This window comes from Rhinolophus hipposideros (genome assembly GCF_964194185.1).
Source record: "Rhinolophus hipposideros genome assembly, chromosome: 10".
Classification (NCBI taxonomy): Eukaryota; Metazoa; Chordata; class Mammalia; order Chiroptera; family Rhinolophidae; genus Rhinolophus; species Rhinolophus hipposideros.
The window spans coordinates 65,384,686-65,404,893 of NC_138056.1; the positions used below are offsets into that span (position 1 = coordinate 65,384,686).

At 37.0% G+C, this 20,208-nt stretch overlaps 1 protein-coding gene across 5 annotated transcripts in view; it reads right to left on the reverse strand.

Annotated features, from left to right (window-relative positions):
• MTMR2 (myotubularin related protein 2) overlaps positions 1-20,208 on the reverse strand; it is a 95,335-nt gene that overhangs the window by 53,858 nt on the left and 21,269 nt on the right. For 4 of the 5 annotated variants that reach the window (XM_081061612.1, XM_081061616.1, XM_081061613.1 and 1 more), the window contains one exon: positions 1,684-1,789. The exons of the other annotated variant lie outside the window; for it this stretch is intronic. Coding sequence is in view for 1 of the 4 variants with exons in the window: in XM_081061616.1 (XP_080917742.1) it covers positions 1,684-1,789 (106 nt within the window). In the remaining 3 variants the exon portion in view is untranslated. The remainder of the gene's footprint in view (positions 1-1,683; positions 1,790-20,208) is intronic. 5 annotated transcript variants of the gene reach the window in all.

Genomic DNA, 20,208 nt, shown 5'->3' on the forward strand with positions numbered 1-20,208 from the left:
CTATGCACTGCAATTCACATGTGTGCCCGGTTGAGGAGTTTAACTAAACTAACCTTCACAAGCATACATAAATAGTTTAAAATATTTCAGGAAAGAAACAGAAGGTAGAATATATTAAGAATGTCAGCATAGGCAAAAAGCAAAAGTGACATTTCTCCCATTCCTAGTATGAGTTCTTTATCAGTCACAATATGAGGTTAAAAACAATGATGTTTTTAACTAATAAGATCTGACCAGAGTAGGACAAAAAAATTTCAAACTTATCAAAAGGCCTATAGGCCCTTAATGGGTTTTTATTAATGTAAAGAATAAAGCAAAACTTAGATACATATACAAAATATGTATTTTTAAATAGTAATAAGGAGAGGCAACAATGCGTTATATCCACTATTATTAACAATGAACCCTGACCTAAATGTTTGCTTCAAGATAATAGCTAACGATATTCTGAAGCCTTCATAATTAGCAAAACATATATCCAGATAAATCTTTACCATTTTGAGTGATGCTTCAAGTCATGCTATACCCAATCTAGTATTTTATGATACTTCACAAATACTAGACAAATACTAGAAGCCTTCACAGATGTTGCTAACCTGTCTACTTACATGTATTTGTTGGATTATGTTTTAAAATAGTATTTTATGATACTTCACAATCTAGTATTTTATGATACTTCACAAAAGGTAATGACAAATACTAGAAGGCTTCACAGATGTTGCTAACCTGTCTACTTACATGTATTTGTTGGATTATGTTTTAAAAATGAAACACACAAAAAGATATTCTCAATATATGCAACTTCATTAATGAACAACTTCATTAATGAAAACAATGCTTTAATTAAAATTGTAAAAGTGTAACCACTGAGAAAGCAGCCACTTGATCAGAATAAAAAGATTCTGAGGTAAGGTTTAAGGGTTAGCACCACACATGAAATTAATTTTCTCCATCTTTCATAGACAAGCAATTGTAGAAAAGCAAATGAATGCAATAGGATTCATTCAAAATGAATTGAATGAATTCATTCAATCCAAAATGTACCAATAGGATATTGTTGACGTGGTTAATTTCATAGCAACAAGACCTTTAATAGAGTAATACTTACAAACTATGAGATGTGTAGCAACTACAGCACAGTATTTAAGTGACTTAGCTCCAGAACTTGACTGCATGAGCCAGAATACTAGCAACAGAATGTATTAACTATGAGATCTTGGATATGTTACTAATCTATGAGTTACTATCATCTGTAGAATGGTAATAATAATAGTCTCTATTTCACAGAATTGGTAGAAATATTACAAGAGATATTTCATTACAGCACTTAAAACAATGCTTGGCACATGGTAAATACTTGATAAATGTTAGCTATTATTGGCCATCATTATGGGAGTAATCACGAAAATCTTTTATACCACAATGAAATTCATTAATTATCTTTTGGCAAGGAACCTAAAAGTTATCAAACTTACAGATGAATTACACATGTTTCTCTTACAAATTAATAACAATCCCAAATTTGTTTGCTTGTTCTGGGATATTTTATAAAAACTAAGCACAGTCTTTGAGAATATTCCATCAATAGCTCCTGCTTACTTAGTTAAAGGTTATATTGATAGTGTTGGCCACAAAGAGCTAACAGAAAATACTTCATCAGAACTTAGGAAACAGTATACATACCCTCAAATCAGGAGAAAAGTTGTCTGCAGAAGTTGAAATGGAATCCGATGATACAACAGAAGCTGATTTTGTATGCACTGAATTCTCTGAATGAGAAGTAGATGCACTACAAAATACAAAAGCATGGTATGTTTGAAAAATGGGGGCTTTAAAAAACAAATTTCAGACACTTTAATTATAATTCCATTATTTATTAAAACTTCCATTGCTAACTAGTCCTATCCTATTCAATCTTATCTCCAAATACTGATAAATCATAAACTATTCCTGCAGGGTTAAGTATTTTTATTATCCATAATGCCTCTGGACAGACATCCCCAGAACTCATGAATACATTCCCAGCTAATTGTTTTTATCCAACTCATCCAATCACTCATCCAATGAACATTCATTGAGTGGTCCAGGGTGCAAAACCATTACACCAGACAGTATGATTTAAGATAAAAATGACATAATCCTCATGTTCGTGAAGCTCACAAGTGTGTGGCAGAGACAGCCAAGTAAATAAATGGTGCAATGTAATAATGACTCTGACGTGGGGGGGGGGGCGGGGGAGAGACAGAGACAGAGAGACAGAGAGAAACATGCACTACGGGAGAAAAGTAAAGGAAGCACCTAACTCCCCACCAGAAAATTCAGAGAAAACTTCACAGAGGAGACGTCTCAATTGAGTCTTGAAAGACTGGCTGACAAACAAGTAAAGGAATTCCAAACTCAAACAAACACAAAGCAGTGCAAAGGTACAGAATTACCAAAGAGTACAGAACATTTGAGAAACTACAAATAGTTCAACAGGGCTGGATGAACACAAGAGCGGAAGATAAAGATGGAAAGATGTCTTTATACCTTGTACTTTTCCACCAAATCAAATTTTATACTTTAAACAAGCCTATCTTAAACATCCACTTCTTCTACCTCACTCTCTAGTTACTTTTATTCTCTTAAATTCCTGTAGAACTATTGATACCTGATCACATACTGCCTTTTATTGTTTATTGACCTCAAGTATATATTTTGTCTCACCAACTACATTTTAAGTACCCCAAGAGGGAAGATTATGTCTTTATGTTCCACAAAATGCATTTCAGTGCCTGTGTACACTGTTAATATGGATTATGTTAAATTCAAAAACACAGTGACAAAAAAAAAACAAAACACAAAAGAAACCCACAGTGTCAATATAACTATGTCACAAACAATGATTTACATCATTTCCTTTTATCAGTAAAAGAAAGTTAAAATTACTTAAGTTAAATCAATGGTGGACAAATATCGGACACTTTGAAGATTAAAATATATATTTTTCTAAAGCTTCATTCCCAATATATCAAAAGTCTTCCTCACACCAAACATCAAAATTTTTTCATTGGATTTTGATGAAATAATCCATCTGGATGTTGTGACACTTAAGAACATTTTCATTTTAAAATTTGTCCACCATAAACCTGCCTATAACAAAAACTATTATTTATACAATGTGAAAATCATTTTCACCAAAAGGAATTGTCACTTCATTTTTGTTATTATTCAGCTTATTAAAGTATGATTAATAAATAAAAATTATATGTAAGGCATACAACATGGTATTTTGATATATGTATACATTGTGAAATAATTACCACAATCCAGCTAATTAAAACATCCAACACCTTGCAGACTGTGTTTCCCGAAAATAAGACCTACTCCAAAAATAAGTCCCAGTTAAGATCTTCAGCCAGACGGACGCATTTAGTACATTATTTTCATGTTCCAGAGGAAGATGATATGACTGTATTTGACTAAATGTAGATTGTTGTACAGGACATCCCCTGAAAATCCGCCCTAATATGTCTTTTGGAGGAAAAATTAATATAAGACCCAGTCTTATTTTCGGGGAAACATGGTAGTCATCATGTGAGTGTGAGTGTGTGACTGTGAGTGTGTGAGTGTGTGCGTGCGTGTGTATGTGTGTGTGTGTGTATTGAAAGAATTTGAGATCCACTCTCCTGGCGATTTCAAATGTAGGGTACAGCATTACTAATTATGGTCACCAGGCTTTACCATACATTAATTAGGTCCCCAAAACTTACTCACTTTATATCTGAAAACTTGTCTCTTTTGATCAATATCTCCTCTTTTCTCCCTTATCAGATATATAGTTTGAAAATATACTCTCCCATTCTGAAGGGCACTTTTTCACTTTGTTGATTGTTTCCTCTGTTGTGAAAAAACTTTTTAGTTTGCTGTAATCCTGCTAGTTTGTTTTGCTTTCGTTACCTATGCTAGCGGTATCAAATCCAAAACCCATGCTCAAGACCAGTGCCAAGAAGATTTCCTGCAGGAGTTTCACAGATTCAGGTCTTACATTTAAATGTTTAATCCATTTTGAGTTGATTTTTGTGTATGGTGTAACATAAGGGTCCAATTTCATTCTTTTGCATGCAGATATCCTTTTACAAACACCATTTATTGAAGATCTATCTTCTCCCCACTGTGTATTTGTGGCACCCTGTTCATAGATAAGTTGACCATATACGTGTGGTTTTATTTCTGGGCTCTCTATTCTATTCCACTGGACTATGGGTCTGTTTTTTTCCTGCCAATACCATACTGCTTTGATAACTATAGCTTTGTGATACAGTTTGCAGGTAGGAAGTATACTTACAGTCTTGTTCTTTGTGCTCAAGATTGCTTTAGCTATTTGGGGTTTTTTGTGGTTCCATACTGATTTTAGGATTGTTTTTCTATCTGTAAAAAATGCCATTGGAATTTTCATGAAGAATGCACTGTATCTGTAGATGACTTTGGGTAGCATGGACATTTTAACAAGATTAATTCTTCCTATCCATTAACATGGGATAACTTTCCATTGATTGAGTCTTCCTTCAATTTCTTCCATGATTGTTTTATAATTTTCCTTGTACAGTTCTTTAACCTCCTTGGTTGAATTTATTCCTAAATATTTCACTCTATTTGATGTGACTGCAATGGAATTATTTTTCTTAATGTCTATTTTGGAGACTTTATTGTTAGCATATAGAAATGTATTTTCTTCATCATGATTTCTTCATGTTGATTTTGCTTCCTTCAAATTACCTGAAATTTGTTTATTAGTTTTAACAGCTTTTTGTTAGTCTTGAGAGTTTTCCATATATAATATCATGCCATCTACAAATGTTTTTACATATTTATACAATATGAAAATCATCTCTCCCAAAAGAAGTTCACTTAAGTGGATGAAAATGGTATTCCAGTAGGAACAATTAATATTTTTTCAAAACGTAAACATCTCTTTATTTTATTAACTATTTCAAAGTATGACTGTGGTTATTCTATGTTTATATCCAATAACCTATATTATACAAAAGAGCAGTCATAAAAAACCCTATTATCTAGTTTTACAATGTAAGGAAAGAGAAATTAAGAGGTGTAGAATGTTTTACCTTTCCCTTTTATTGTTGTAACCAACTTCTGATTAATTAAATGCCGTCTGAGTTAAAATAACAAGTAAAACAAACTTTAGACACCATACTTTGAGAGATACTGTTTGCTGCCTACTCCGTATACACACACACACACACACACACACACACATCTAGATAGATAGATAAATAGATAGATAGATAGATAGATAGATAGATAGATAGATAGATAGACAGACAGATAGATAAATTTGTACCTCTTTCTTCTGTGACCTTGATCAGGATAGTCTGTGCACAGCCCAACATGACATGCTTGCTTTTGGCACCCTTGTGGCCAGAGAACCATGTGACACAATTTTGATCAATGGGATGTAAAAGGAAGTCTGTTGATGGTTATGGAAACTTTTCTTAATAAAGGGGAGCAGAAACAGCTGGGTAGCCCTAAACCTTTCCCACTTTCTTTTGCCTGGAACAAGAATGTAAAACTTAGAAATATTGCAGCCATCATGCAAGCATGACCGACATGCTGGCTTGCTCAGGACAGGGAGCCAAACACTACGCAGAACACAAAGTCCTCATATCACTGAACAGCCAAATCCACACCAACAACTGCACTAAAGAAATTTTTGTTACGTAAAATTAATGGAGTTCAATTTTTAAAATCACTGTAATGGAGTTTTATATTCTGTGTAACCAGACACAATTCTAAGCAATATAGCAATTAATACCTCATAAAGTATATTTTGGGCAAGTTCAAATAAGTAATACTACTTTTTATGCATGTGACCTTCTGGGAGAACAGATAAAACTCTTAAAGGCAATAAAAGACAATTTGGAATTAAGAGAGAGTAGTATATTACTTAGAAAAAAATAATATTGACAGAATATTACAGCAAGTACGACTGAGAAACCAAGTAGTTCTTTAGAGCCAAAGTAAATAAATCTAAGAAAAATAAAATAAACAGAACCAAGTTCTGCAACTAATACTTTGCAATCTCCAATTCAAAGAATCAGTCTTACAAATAAAAGTGTGGCAAACCGCCTTTAATTACTGTCTTCTCTTTTCACTCATGCATAAACATGGGTAGATACTGTGATTCACAACATTGTATTTGAAGAAGCCCTAATGTGTACTTCAATGTAACCAGTTTACAAAAGGTTTTAAACTCCAGGCAAGCAATGAGAGGCTAGAAGGAACAGGGTCAGGGTTATATCATAGTACTGTCCTTGTGATTATGGCAGGCAGACACACACACACACACACACACACACACACACACACACACACACAACTATCGAGAGCTCTCCTGGTATAAACATGAAGTGCTGCCCTTCGTGGCTACTCCCCTGAAGGTAGGCATGGACATCTAGGATACAGAGCTCTATTTTCAGGAGTTATTTTTTCTTCTGTCATACGGGCTCTTTACATGTTTCTGATCGCCATGGGCTGCTGGTACCATATAATCTAATTTCCACTGCTCTTTTCCATTTCTCTCTTGCTCATCTTGAGATCAAGCTCTCTCTGTTTACCTTTCATGAAGTGTTCCACAAACAAGTTCTGTATTTCAGTGAATTCATACTTTTATTCATGCCATTCCAAAACAGAATGCCCCTTTACTCCAATCTATTAATTAAAATCCTACCTACTCTTTAAGACCCAGTTAAAAAGCTAGCTTTTCTAAGAAGTCTCCCAGAGGCCTTTCAGCTAGAACTGAACTCAGCTTCTCATGCACTTTCACTGACTTCTGTCCATACTCTACAATTGCACTTTACACTTTCCACATTAGACTAGAGCTTTTTAATTACATGGCCACCTCTTTTTAAATTATAAACTGCTAGATAATAAGAATCTTGTAATCGGCAAGGCATTTGAACTCAGAGCAGGCTGCAGTCTGCTAACTTCATTAAGTAACCAATGCCACTTCGGCCCTCAGTGTTCCCAGAATCATAAACTTCACCAAAGTCAATCTGAACGTTCCTGTTATCCTTGTTATCCTGAGCCACTCTCCAAAAATGCCAGACCTTCTAATCTGACTATGTGTTTCCTCCATCCATTTTCCCTGTCCAAGTCTTCCTTCAGCTATTAACTCTTCCTAACCTGTATACTGGAATCTTTATTCTGTGGTGAATAAACTCCCTCACATCTTCAACAGAATTCTCCCCTCCACCTCTTCGCCTCAACTGACACCTTCTTCCAGGAATTCACTTCCCTAGAGAAGACTCTTTCTATCAAAGCCCAAAGATGAAACCAGCATTTCCCCAGCTCCTCTCTAATGCGTGTACACTAGTATTACTTTTCCAGCTTCATATATAAAATCCTTCTTGCTGAACTTCATGGCATTTGGGTACACAGGCTCCCTGTTACTGTCTGTCATGCACTTACCTTTAATTACTCCTCCTCACTCACTAAGGACTTTTCCAACTGGCTCACTTTCTTCCCCAAAGCTTCTTTCTACTCCAATGCTGTCATCATCAAGGGAATTTATATGTCCATAAAGATAAACATGCAACAATCTACCTCAAAATTCCTCAATTCCTATATTCACATATCCTCCTATATTCCTATATTCCTCATCCACATTCCCACATTAGCAAGGTGCTTCTGTCATCATATCCTGGATTTTATTGTTTCTGGGAACGATTCACCCTCTGTACTTTTAAACTCAAAGAAACCAATGTCTGACCACACGTTATCCTTTCCAAATATCTCACTTTCTTAACTTACCTTTCATCTAATCTTCAACCTAGCAGAGACAAGTCATGCTTCAACCCTTCACTTTACTGTCACACTTTATTGCTCTCCTCTTCTGCCTTCACTTCCTTTCCTATCTAACCTGGAATATATAGTGGAATACTTTATACTCTCTTGGTAAAACTTCAGTGTACTTATATCTTTATCCACGGGCCACCACTATCCAGTGAATCCTAAATTTGGATCAATATAACTATTCACCTTCTCCTGTGCTAAACCTTGGCTACTAATGAAGGAAATCTTCACACAGGGGCCACTTAAGACTCATGGTTAGAAACATCAGCGAAGCCCAAAGCAATGCTCAGCAAGCCCATCACATCCCATCAATCAAAAGTCCTGCAGAGTCTACTTCCCTCTAATCTCTTGAATGCATCGCTTTTTCTATCCTAATTTTTAATGTCTGACCACCTCTTCCCTGGACTACCGCAAATCACCTGTCTCCTTTCTCCTACTCATCCAAAAATCATCCCAAACCAACACCAAAGTGAGTTTTCAAAAACATATCTGATCACATCATTCCCCTGCTTAAATGTATAGTGATTCCTCATTGCCTACAGAATCGAGCCAAAACTCCTTAGCGTAACACTTGAAGCCTTCCACGATCTGACTCGTTCTACATAACTGTAGCTCTTACTCATCTGAAGCCATTGGGAAGGGCTTGTAGATTCCCTCTAGCATTTCATGCCTCTGTCCTATGCTTCCCCTGCTGATTTTGTCTGTAATGTCTTTCATGCACTTCCATGCCCTCTGCCACTACCCATCTAATAGGTGTGACTCCTTCTTCCTTTACTGTACACTTTCTGTATTTCTGTCACAATACCTGTAATACTTTAATGTATTTATTCATCTACAAGTTCCTCCTCTATTTTTCTTATTGTATACTATTTCAAGATTATTTATCACAGATCATATACCCACCTTGCTCTCAATAAAACATGTTAAGTGTCTAAAACAGAATATCAGCTGAGTTAATTATTGTGCACATATTATCCTCCAAGTCAGATTAGCTGCATAAATAAAATTATAATGGCAAAGCTGCTATTTCACCTCTCATTAATACTACTTTCAGCTGTGACATATTACAAGTGGGAATACAAATGTCCCAAAGTGACCGAAGATTTACTGAAAGGAATAAAATATCAAGAACTACAATTAAAAACCTGTACTTACAAAATAAGAAATTGTCTTGGACAGTATTATCTTAACCAAGTATTATAAAAAAGAATATTAGTCCCAGTATAGAATCATTTGTGTTGTCAGTGTGACACCATTTAAAAATTGTCTGCCATTGCCATGAATTAAATGGTGCCTCCCGACCCCCCCAAAAAATGTTATGTTGAAGCTCTAATCCCTAATGTGATAGTAATTGGAGATAGGGCTTTTAGGAGGTAACTATGGTTAAATGAGGTCAAAAGCGTGGGGGCCTAATCTGATAAGATTAGTGGCTTTCTAAGAAGAGGAAGAGACAGAGACGGCCAGCATGCACTGAGGAAAGGCCCATGAGGACATAATGAGAAGGCGGCCACCTGCAAGCCCGTCAGAGAGAGCCCTCACCCGGAACCACATCAGCCGGCACCTTGATCCTGGACTTCCCAGCCTCCAGAACTGTGAGAAATAAATCTCTCTTGTCACCCATTCTATAGGATTTTGGAAGCAAACCTGAGCTGACTGATAGTCCTAGAAGATGAACATCATCAAAGGAGTTTCTCTTGGTTTTCAAGTGAAAGATTTCCAATTTGAAATTGGTATTTTAAAATTATTTTCTTTCTATACAAAAAAAAAAACTTGAAATTTCTAAAAAATATATTAAAAAGGACAGGATAGTCCCACTGGAAGAGGAGACCTAATTATGTCATCAATAACAACCTTTCTCTACTTCAACATGCAGTTAATATAAAAAGTTATTAATGAGAAATTTTATATTCTTTATTTTATACTGTCTGGTGTGGATTTTATACTTACAGCCTATCTCAGTTCCGACTAGCCACAATTTAAATGTTCAACAATCATATGTGGCTAATGGCTAATTATTAGATAGCACAAATACAGAAGAACAAGTGAAACCACAAAGAACCAATCCAGAATGCTGGATGGCCTATCGGAAAAGTCTACAAACAGACAGTGACATGAAAAGTAAAAGTGGAGGAAACTGCTCTAAGTTAAGAGGCTTAAGAGACATAACTATATGTAATATATGACTTTGAATCCTGATTTTTTTTTAAAAAATCAACTATATGGAGATTTTTTTTTGGTTTTTTTGAGAAGTGGGGGAATTTGGTATGAATGAGAATTAGATAACAAAAAAGAACTGTACCTAATTTTATCAGATGTGATTATGTGAGGAAATATCAGTATTTTTTAGAAATGTGCAATGAAGTATGTAGGAATGAAAGGATATGATTTCTTCAAAAACAGGAAAAAAAGATAAAGAAAGTATGACAAATTCTTGGTAACAGTTGAATCTGGGTACTGGGTAATCAGAGGTTTATTGTACACTTCTTTCTTGGATGCACTTGAAAATTTGTTTTAAAAAACTAAAAATATAACAATAGAATCTAGAAAGAAGGAAACAAATACTGCTAGTAATTTTAAGAACCCTCCCTGCATTCATTTGAACTCAGCTACCAAGGTTTGACAAGCAGCAGTCTTAAAAGCAATGGCCCAGGATGGAAATACCACCAGACTAAAATACAAGTGGCCTGGGTTATAGTTTTGACATCATCAAATAATAAATGTGTGGCCCTGAGTTTTTCTATCAATTTCTTGAGAACAGCTTTAAGAGATCTAGAAAGGGGGCAACTGGATGGCTCAGTTGGTTAGAGAACGAGCTCTGAACACCAGGGTTGCCAGTTTGATTCCCACATGGACCAGTGAGCTGCACCCTCCACAACTAGATTGAAGACAACGAGGTGCCTCTGAGCTTCCGGAGGGGCGGCTGGATGGCTCAGGTGGTTAGAGCGTGTGCTCTCAACAAGGTTGCTGGTTCAATTCCCGCATGGGATGGTGGGCTGTACTCCTGCAACTAAAGATTGAAAATGGCAACTGGACTTGGAGCTGAGCTGCGCCCTCCACAACTAGATTTAGATTGAAGGACAACGACTTCGAGGTGATGGGCCCTGGACAAACATGCTGTTCCCCAATATTCCTCAATAAAAAATTTAAAGAAAGAAATCTAGAAAGAGATATTGAGTAAACTTGCCCAAGGTCACGCAATTAGCAGTGACAGAGCCAGAGCCTGCATTGTCCAGATCCAGTTTGTAAAAAAATAAATACTACATAACCTTTCTCTAGAAAATTGAGTACAAACTGAACATTCGATCTATTTTTGTTTTCCTCAGAACTACATTTCCCAAAACTGTTTACCCCAACTTGATATTCTAATTGCATAAAGTAATTGCCATGAAAAAAATGTAAAATTTTCCTTTCTCCCTCCCTTTCTGTCTTTCATATTAAATATGTTTTTTATTTCCCTTTTTCACTGGCTCCCCACTGCTCCGACCTTAGCATGGCCTCAGGTCACTGTATGGTCTGCTCCCTGCCTCCTTCTCCAACTTCCTCTTGTGCATATCTCTCTCCTCAGTCAAATCACACTGGTCTTCTAGGAGATCCTTAAATAAGCTGGCCCCTCTGCAGGGAGCATGGTTCTGCCAAACTTCTTAAGTTCTCAACTGAAACATCAGCTTTTTCGGGAAATGTGACCAGATGTTTCAAACCAGTTTCTCTAGTAGTTGCTCTCACAGCACTTTCCGCTTTTCACTCTTTCCACTTACCAAAGTCTGTTCTGACATTTCTTTGCAATCGTTTCATTAATGTCTATGTCCCTTAAGACTACAAACTTTAAGAAGGAAGAAACCATTGTCAATTGTGCTCACCATTCTATTCCTAGGGCCTAGCATGGAAATATTTATTGAATTAATTAACGAGTGAAAGGATGAATGATCAAAAGATGAATTATTCAAATCAAATTCATCAGAGGCTACAACTATAACATCCAAGACAAAATGAAAAAGAAACTTAGGAGAGGGGGAGGGGCAGAACGAGAGTAAGGGATGATATACAGAAAGTCTTACTTTCCTTCTTGAGTTACTGTGTATACATTATTTTACATACCATATATAGTATCCATTTTCATTTAAAATGTTGTTATCACACTGCTGAAAACATTTCTTTAAAGAGACTATGTCTTGAGAGAATGACAAATAATCCTTAAACGATTGGTTGGAATCTGTTATTTCCACTGGAATGGTTAAAGAAGCAGTAGTTGGGAATTGAAAAACCAGGTTTTTAGTCCTATCTCGTTACTAAAAGCAGTATCCTGGGCCTGCAAGTGACTTACTTCATTACCTAGGAAAAGTAACAATTACACAATTTTCGTGGTTAGGTTTTTGGTGGTCATATACCTACTTGAGAATCTCAGGACAACTATTCCCTGAATTGCCTTCAATGTCAGGGGCTTTAAGTTAAGAGCCCTGCCCTTTTAGTTCTCATGCAGTCCAGGGCTTCTGCAACGAGTGTTCCACTGTCTGTGATACTCATACAGTACCTACACAAATAGTGAAAAGTTAAATTAACTGTCCAAAAAGTATATGTGTATGTATGTGTTTGTGTTTATATACTTTCTAATTAGATAATCACCACTTTAGTCTTGAATATGAAGAGTCAAAGACTAAATAGAAATATTCCAATATTGTGTTTCTTACAATAAAGTCTTTAAGAGAATATTTGTGCACAATAGAGTCAAAGGAAAATTAAATCCAATAGCTACACTGATTTCAGGAGCTCTGGACTATCACTGTGAAAATACAACACCCCTGCTTATAGATAAATATAAACGACATCCTATCAAGAAATATAAGCCACAATTTCTTTAAATATTTTCATTGTTTTCATAGTAAGTGATTTTACCAGAAACTACATCCATCTTTTAAAATACATTTGAAAAATATTCTAACTTAGCTAAGTAATGATTCTATTTCAAATGTCTTACATTTCAGAACATACCTGTAATATTTAAGGGGTGAGACCACTCCCCTAGAAAAATACACACGGCTGGCTGAGTAACTCTTCTCACCAAATAATTTCATCAGATTGCACTGGAACATAGGAATATACACTCAACCGACTTGTGAACATGAATGACCCTTGCCTGTGCCCGACGGAGTTGTTTACAAGGCTTCACAGTCTGTGATTTGCACACTTACTCTAACCTTGTGACCTCAGTTCACTGGAACTCACTATTAGCTTCAGTGGCCTGACTCATTTGGAGAACTTCTCCTCTGCCAAGGTGGAAAACGAAAACACATGACTTGGCGTAAACTTGGCACTTGCATTTCAGACAGCACACTCATTTTTCTTTCAAACACTACATGTGGTTTTCCTTCACAAGGCTCTTTCCAAATCTGCAGGCCATGTTCCATTTCTTAAGAGTTTAGCCATCTTCCACCTCACAGCAAATTATCTATCCTCACTGGCTCCATTTCCTCAGTACCCACTCGCTGTTTAATCCCTTGCAATCTGGCTTCTGCTTCTATCAATCTCCTGAAATGGCTCTTTCTATAATTACTAATGACCTGATTGTAAAAAGAAATAATGGTCTTTTTCTCAGTTGTGATACTATCAATTCTTATCTCCCTTCATTAGCACATTATTTTAGTTACCCCATAATCTCAGTTTAATTTAACTAATACTCTTGAAAACCTACTATATGCAAGGACACAGTAGTGTCCTAGGAACTCCTAGAGAAACAGAGATAAATAATTAACACAGGATTGCTGCCTCTAGTGAGCGTTCACTCCTACGTACTTTAACAGAATACACGAAAACACGAAAAACACAACACAATGTAGAATATTAAAAATGAATGACAGAAAAATAAAGTTTTGAAAATTGAAAAGTTCATATACAGCTTTAATTTACAGGCTTAAGAAAGATTTTGAGAAAGAGATGATGATTGCGGTTAGCCAGAATATAGAAGAGGTTCAATACTTTCTCAACAATTTCACTAAGCAAATGAAGAGCATGGAAAAAAATAAGTGGAAAATTCAAGGCACATTAAAGCTATTGCAACAGGTACACCATTTTGGTTGGAGCACAGGGTACTTTTAACACACAATCAGAAGTACTCAAAGGTTCTGTGCTTTAGGAAGATTATTTTAACAATAGGTCAAAGAATGCAAGATAGAAGCAAGAAATATGTTAAGAAACTATTAAATGACCTCCTCAAATCAGAAGTAGTAAGGGCTTAAACTTGCAGTAACAATGAAATGAGTGGATGCAAGGGACACTGGAGATTCAATCAATAGAACTTGGCAACTGGCTTGACATGATAAGAAAGGGAAAGCAGGGACTAAGTATGATATGATCCCAAGTCTTGTTGCCTGAGAAACCAGTGTGCCAAATCAGACAGCAACAAAGGAAAGTAGGTAGTTTGAAAAGCTGACTGGTTCTATCTTGGAATTTTTAAGACTGAGGTAGCATCAAGGCACTCACAGGGAAACGTGCAGCACCCCATGCTCTAGAAGGCCAAAGGATTTTAGATTTTACTTGATCATTCATTCGTTCATTTGTTGTTTCGTTCATTCATTCATTCAATCAAGCAATGCTGATTTACTGCTTACACTGTGTCAGATGAGTGGCACTGTGAAGATACATGTGATACAGCAATATTCAATCTGTTCCCAAATTACAGCCTCATGGGAGAGGCCGACTCCTATTTAACTATCTACAAATCTGACTGTGATGAACGCTATGCGTGGTTTAAAAACTACTGTAGGAGGATAGAAGAGGAAAAGATTGGATGTGACTGGGAAAGATTGGATTCATACTTGTCCAAATTATACTGCTGGATTCAGACTTGCAAAAGGTGTTATTTTTGATGGACACTGGCCTATTAGCAGGATTTCAAGGTACAGTGGAAGAGCGAAAACATTCCAGACAGAGAAGAACGTAAGTAGATTATTTGTGGAAACCAATATGACTGGGCTTTGTGAATCACAGCAGGGGTGGAGGAAAGAAAGGCTGATCTATGTTCTACAAAGAAACCTGGGTACCATGATAAGAGTTTAGATTATATTCTGTAGGCAACAGGAAGCCATCAAACATTTCTGAGCAGAAGTGTTATATATTCTGCTGGAGTTACAGAGAATCGATTGGGGGAAAAATTCTAAAGGAAGTTAGATTAATTAATAGGTTATTGCATTAGGTCACTTAACCGACAATTGAAATAGGCCACATAATGACAAAGATAGGAAATACATAAGAAAACAAGTTTGAACGGGTCTGTTGAAATATGCAATAGATTTTACTATTGTTGAATTTGAGGTTCTTGCAAAATATCCACGTGGATGTGTTCATCAAGTAAGTAGAAATACAAAACTTTACCAGTTTTGACATTCCCTGGAGAGGTTATAGCTAGGTGACAGCTAAATCTGTAAGACTGAATCATGTAGCCCGGGAACAGGATAAAGCAAGAAGAGAAGTGAGATGTACTGCATGAAACTATATTCATTTTAATAAAATAGAGACTGCAGGTAGCCGTGTAGCAAAAAATGGTCAGAGAGATGGAAAAATCATGAGCAACATTTAGTGAAAACCAAGAAAAATGTTTCAAAATAGGTAGCCAACAGCATGTAATGCTACAGAGCAGTCAAGGGAAATAAGAGAAAAATCCAATGGATTTATTGATAAGATGTTAAATCAATTATTATATCAACACAGTCTATATCATGTTTTATAAACAGTGATCTGATATGAATGGAAAAAAACTGAGGTAATGAGGCATGGACTGCCTCAACCTCTTGCTGCTCTCAGTATATTTATCTATATCCAAACCCACTCTTTATTCCTGTCTTAGATAATAGCATGTCCCTTCTCATGTTCAAGGTCAGTCCTTCCTCTTGTGCTCTTCATCCTGTACCATCCAGTCTCCTCTGGGAGGATGTGTGTGTGTGTACACTGGACATTTAGGAGAAATTCAATGTGCGTTGCTCATCTATGTCAGAATCATTAATAACACATATTGAAATCTACCTTCAGTTACAATTACTATATTGATACTGTTTCCTGGCTGTCATTAATGACCTCAGGAACACACCCAGAGTTCTTTTCTTCCAGTTCCTGCCCTCCTTAACCTCTCTGCAATGTTTCATACTACTCTCACTGCCTCCTTCTCGGGATTCTTTTCTCTCTAAACTTCCACTGTCATTAAAACTTACTGGTTTTCTTTATACTTTCTCCTTCTCTAGTTCTTTTCTTCCAGTTGCCCTCTAAATATAGATTCTCTTAAAAGCTCTGTTCTCTGTACTCAGTCTCTCCCTGAAACTCAGTCCATCTGTACTTAGTATTTAGTCTCTTTCCCACAGCTTCAGCTATCACTTCTGTGCAAATGATTTTCAAACATATCTTTAATCTTCTCAGTCCCAAGTATTCACAAATACTTGCTAGTACGGTAGTCCCATCTGGTCCCACCTTCTCTCTCCAGCCCTACTTCTCACTCTGATCCTGCTTGACTACAGCCCACACCTTATAATGCCACTAAGCTGTATGGTAAGTAACTAGAATGACACCAAGTAGTATTTCTAAATTGTTCCTTTCAAATGCAAGTATAGGCATTAGTTATCCAACTATTGTGATAGCCAGCCAGTGAATTATAGATTATATAATTTACTTAGAAGTCAAGGACTTCTGAGATCATTCTAGTGAAGCTCCCTCATTTATAAAGTACAGCCCAGAGAAATGAAGTGAATGGTGTGAAATAGAATATCAAATTAGTGGTAGAGCCAGCTACAGAAGCAGGTCCCTTCTGACTAAATCACATTGCTGCTGACGGAGTAAAGAATCAAAAGGAGAAATACCCTCAGGGGGCTTATTATCTAAGTGGGGAGATGAAACACATGTATGCACGTGCCTGTACCTACACACACACCAATATTTCTATCACATAAGCTCACTGAATGTGTATCAACTTCAGTTGAGAACAATTAGGGAATAGTCCCTGGAGAAGATAAAGCTGAACTTGATTTAGACGTGCGTTAAGGATAGGACTACCAGCAAGCAGTAAATTTAGGCTTGTTTCCTATAATTCTAAAAAAGTTTCTGGACAACGAACACAAAGAATACATTCTATATGAGAAGACTGGATGGTTAATTAAATCCCCCATTTAGAATTCAGTATGAATCCAAGTGATATTGTAGGATCTGTATGTAAATGAAGATAAGGCTCTAGTGACAATCTGATACCTCATAGAATGTTACTGTTCCTTGACTCCTCATCTATTTCACTGTTTAAGCCTACTTCATTTTCTTTTACTGCACTACTCATAGCCATGTGACCTTGGGTAGGATGTTCTACCTCTCTGAGACTCAGTTTCTTTATGTATAAAATGGAGATGATAAGATCTACCTCATATAAATGGTCATTTATTCAGCTCCTTGTGTTCCAATCAAGACCACTCATTCCCTCCCAGCACCCAGCCTCCAACAGCAGAAGAAAGGACATCAGAATCCAAGTCCTCTGGAAGAGTATGACTGTCCCTCCATCTCTTCCCAACACCCCCCTCAACACTACTGGCAAAAGTGAAGAGGAGACCCCGAAACTGTGAGTGATCCTTACAGGACCTCCCCTCACCTCCCCCTCAACACTCACAGTCTCACCACACTCCAACTTAAAAACTGTAAGGACTAACTTCATTACACCCTTTCTCTCTCTTTTCAACAGTTCCCAGAAGAAGTCAAAACTACCAGACACTAACCCTTCTTCTGATCCCATCTGATATTCATCATCCCCCACCCCAAACTACTGTGCTTCCTCTACTCTCTCATTTCTTAAATGGTCTCTTTACCTTTTTCTCTAACTAAAGCTTGGTTTTTCCCCGAAGACACTGCTCTCCCTACGGGTCTTTCAAATGGAAAAATAAGTCCTCATTTCCTCTCATATACCCCTCTCCAACCACTGAGTCTGGAAATTGGACCTTGTTTCTCATTACCACTCTTCAGATATTCTTGCTTTTTGGTTCTAAAACCCCCAAGCATTCAATCTCATGTCATCAAACTATACTACCTACTACCCCTCCTTAAAGTCATCTACCAATCTCTAAGTCTCTCTCCCTCATTCTTTGAAGAATTTGCTTCAGGTTGGCCATCATTCTTTCTAATATTAATACAACTGCCAGAATGCTTAATGATTTCAATATCCATATAAATGAGCAGCCAACACCCTGGCCTCTCAGCTCCTTGACCTCCTAGGCTCCAATGACCTTGTGCTCAGCTCTACCTCAGATCATGACCATCTCCTAAACACTGGCATTACCAATGAACTGTAAGCCCTCCTTAATTTACATTTCAAACATTCTACTGTCTGGCTACCAACGCATTCTCGTTAGTACACCAGCCAACATCTTTAATTGTTCAATCCCACCAAGATCTCCAAGGTTCTACTACCTTTCATTGTCTCTCACTATTTTATATCCTCACTTCTCTCTTTCCCCAACTTATTAAATCTCAGGGCCTATCATTACAATCAGTCCCTTGCCCTGGCTTGCCTCATCAAACTTACCTAGCAACACCCAAATGCTAGTTAAAGCCCACTCTGTCCACTCCAGACCCGCATCGACATAGCTGAATAGTCTTGAGAAAAACACACCCATATGGCCCAAGCTTATTTTGAATTCATGATCACTTACTTCATCTAGGCCCTTAACACTGCCAGCAATCACACCACATTTCCCTAGTTCATATACTTTTCCATTCTTCTAGAAACCGTCCACACTCCCACTTAAAGCCAGCTCCTTCACTAAACTTCATCTCTTCTCATCTACACAAGAAAATCTCTCCAGCAGTTCTTCCCTCTGGTTCCTACATCATAAAATTTTCCCTCTCTACTCTATCATTCCAACCAACATCCAAACATGCTATTATTTCTCTCAATTTAATCTCTCCAAATACCACCTCATTTCTCTGAGCTTATTTATATAACCAAAGCCCTTGAAAGAGATGTCTGTGCTCAATGCTTCCAATTCTTCACTTCTCATTCTCTCTTGAACCCACTTCTACAAGACCAGCAAAAATGCTTTTATCAAGGTCATTAAGAGCTTCCATTTTGCTAAACTTAATTGTTAACACTTAGTCCTCACCTATGAGCAGCATTTGACAGAGTTCCTCTTTGAAACACTTCCTATACCTGGCTTCCAACACCCTATACTCTTAGGGGTACCTCACTAGTCACTAGCTACTATTTCTCTCAGGTCTCCTGTAATGATTGAGTCTCATCTTCTTAACTTGGTAACATTGGAGTACCCCTGAACTCTCTAGCCTTGAATCTCTTATCTTCATTATGGATACGTCCCCTCCTTAATAATAGCTTGAACATCTTTAAGTTGATGAACCCAAATTTATAGCACTATCCCAGACTTCTTTCTTGAATTCCAGATTGCAGTAATTTATTTATTTAACACTTCTAGGTGGATGTCTAATATGCCTAAACCAAACTCTTGGTCTTCTTCCTAAAACCAGCTCTAACATTTTAGTAAATGGTAATGCTATCCTTCTAAACTTTCTTGGGCCAAAAACTTTGGAGTCATCTTTGAAGCTTCTATTACACATGTTTGATCAGTCAGAAACCCTGCTGGCTGCACCTACAAAACATGTCCCATATCCAACCACTTCTCTCTACCTCTTCAGCCACGAATACAATCTCCCTCCTGGATGATTCCAATTACTTATAAACCAATCTCTATGTGTCTGCACCCAGTCTGTTCTTTACACAGCAGCCAGTCATTCTTTTCAAGCATCTGATGTAGTCACTCGTCTGCAAAAAACCTTCCATTACCTTCCCATCTCACACAGAATAAAAGCCAACGTCCTTAAAATGGCCTAAAATGGCCTGCCTCCCTGATCTCACCTTCCATTCTCCCTTTTGCTCCCTTAAACCACACAGGACTCCTCCCGGTGCCTCAAACAGACCAGACAAGTTTCCACTTCAAGAATTATTTAACACCGTTGGTTTTCTATATCTGTAACTCTCTTCTCACAAATATTTCCCTGTTTTCCCTTCATTACCTCCAGCTTCTTTGCTCAAACTTTGCCTTCTGAGTGTGAATTTCCCTGGCCATTTTATTTAAAATTGCAAACCACTCCAAACCCATTCTCTAGTCACACCCTCCTTTATTTTGCCTAGAGTATTTATTTCCATCTGACATACTTTTTGTTTTACTTATTTTCTGACTCCTCCATTTAGTGAATACTTACTGAGTGCTTACCATATGACAGAAACAGTTCACATAGTTATAAAAAATTTAATAATAAATGTAGAGTTTAGCATATTACCTGACAAACAGAAACACCAAAACAATGTAAACAACTCTAACAACTTGATCC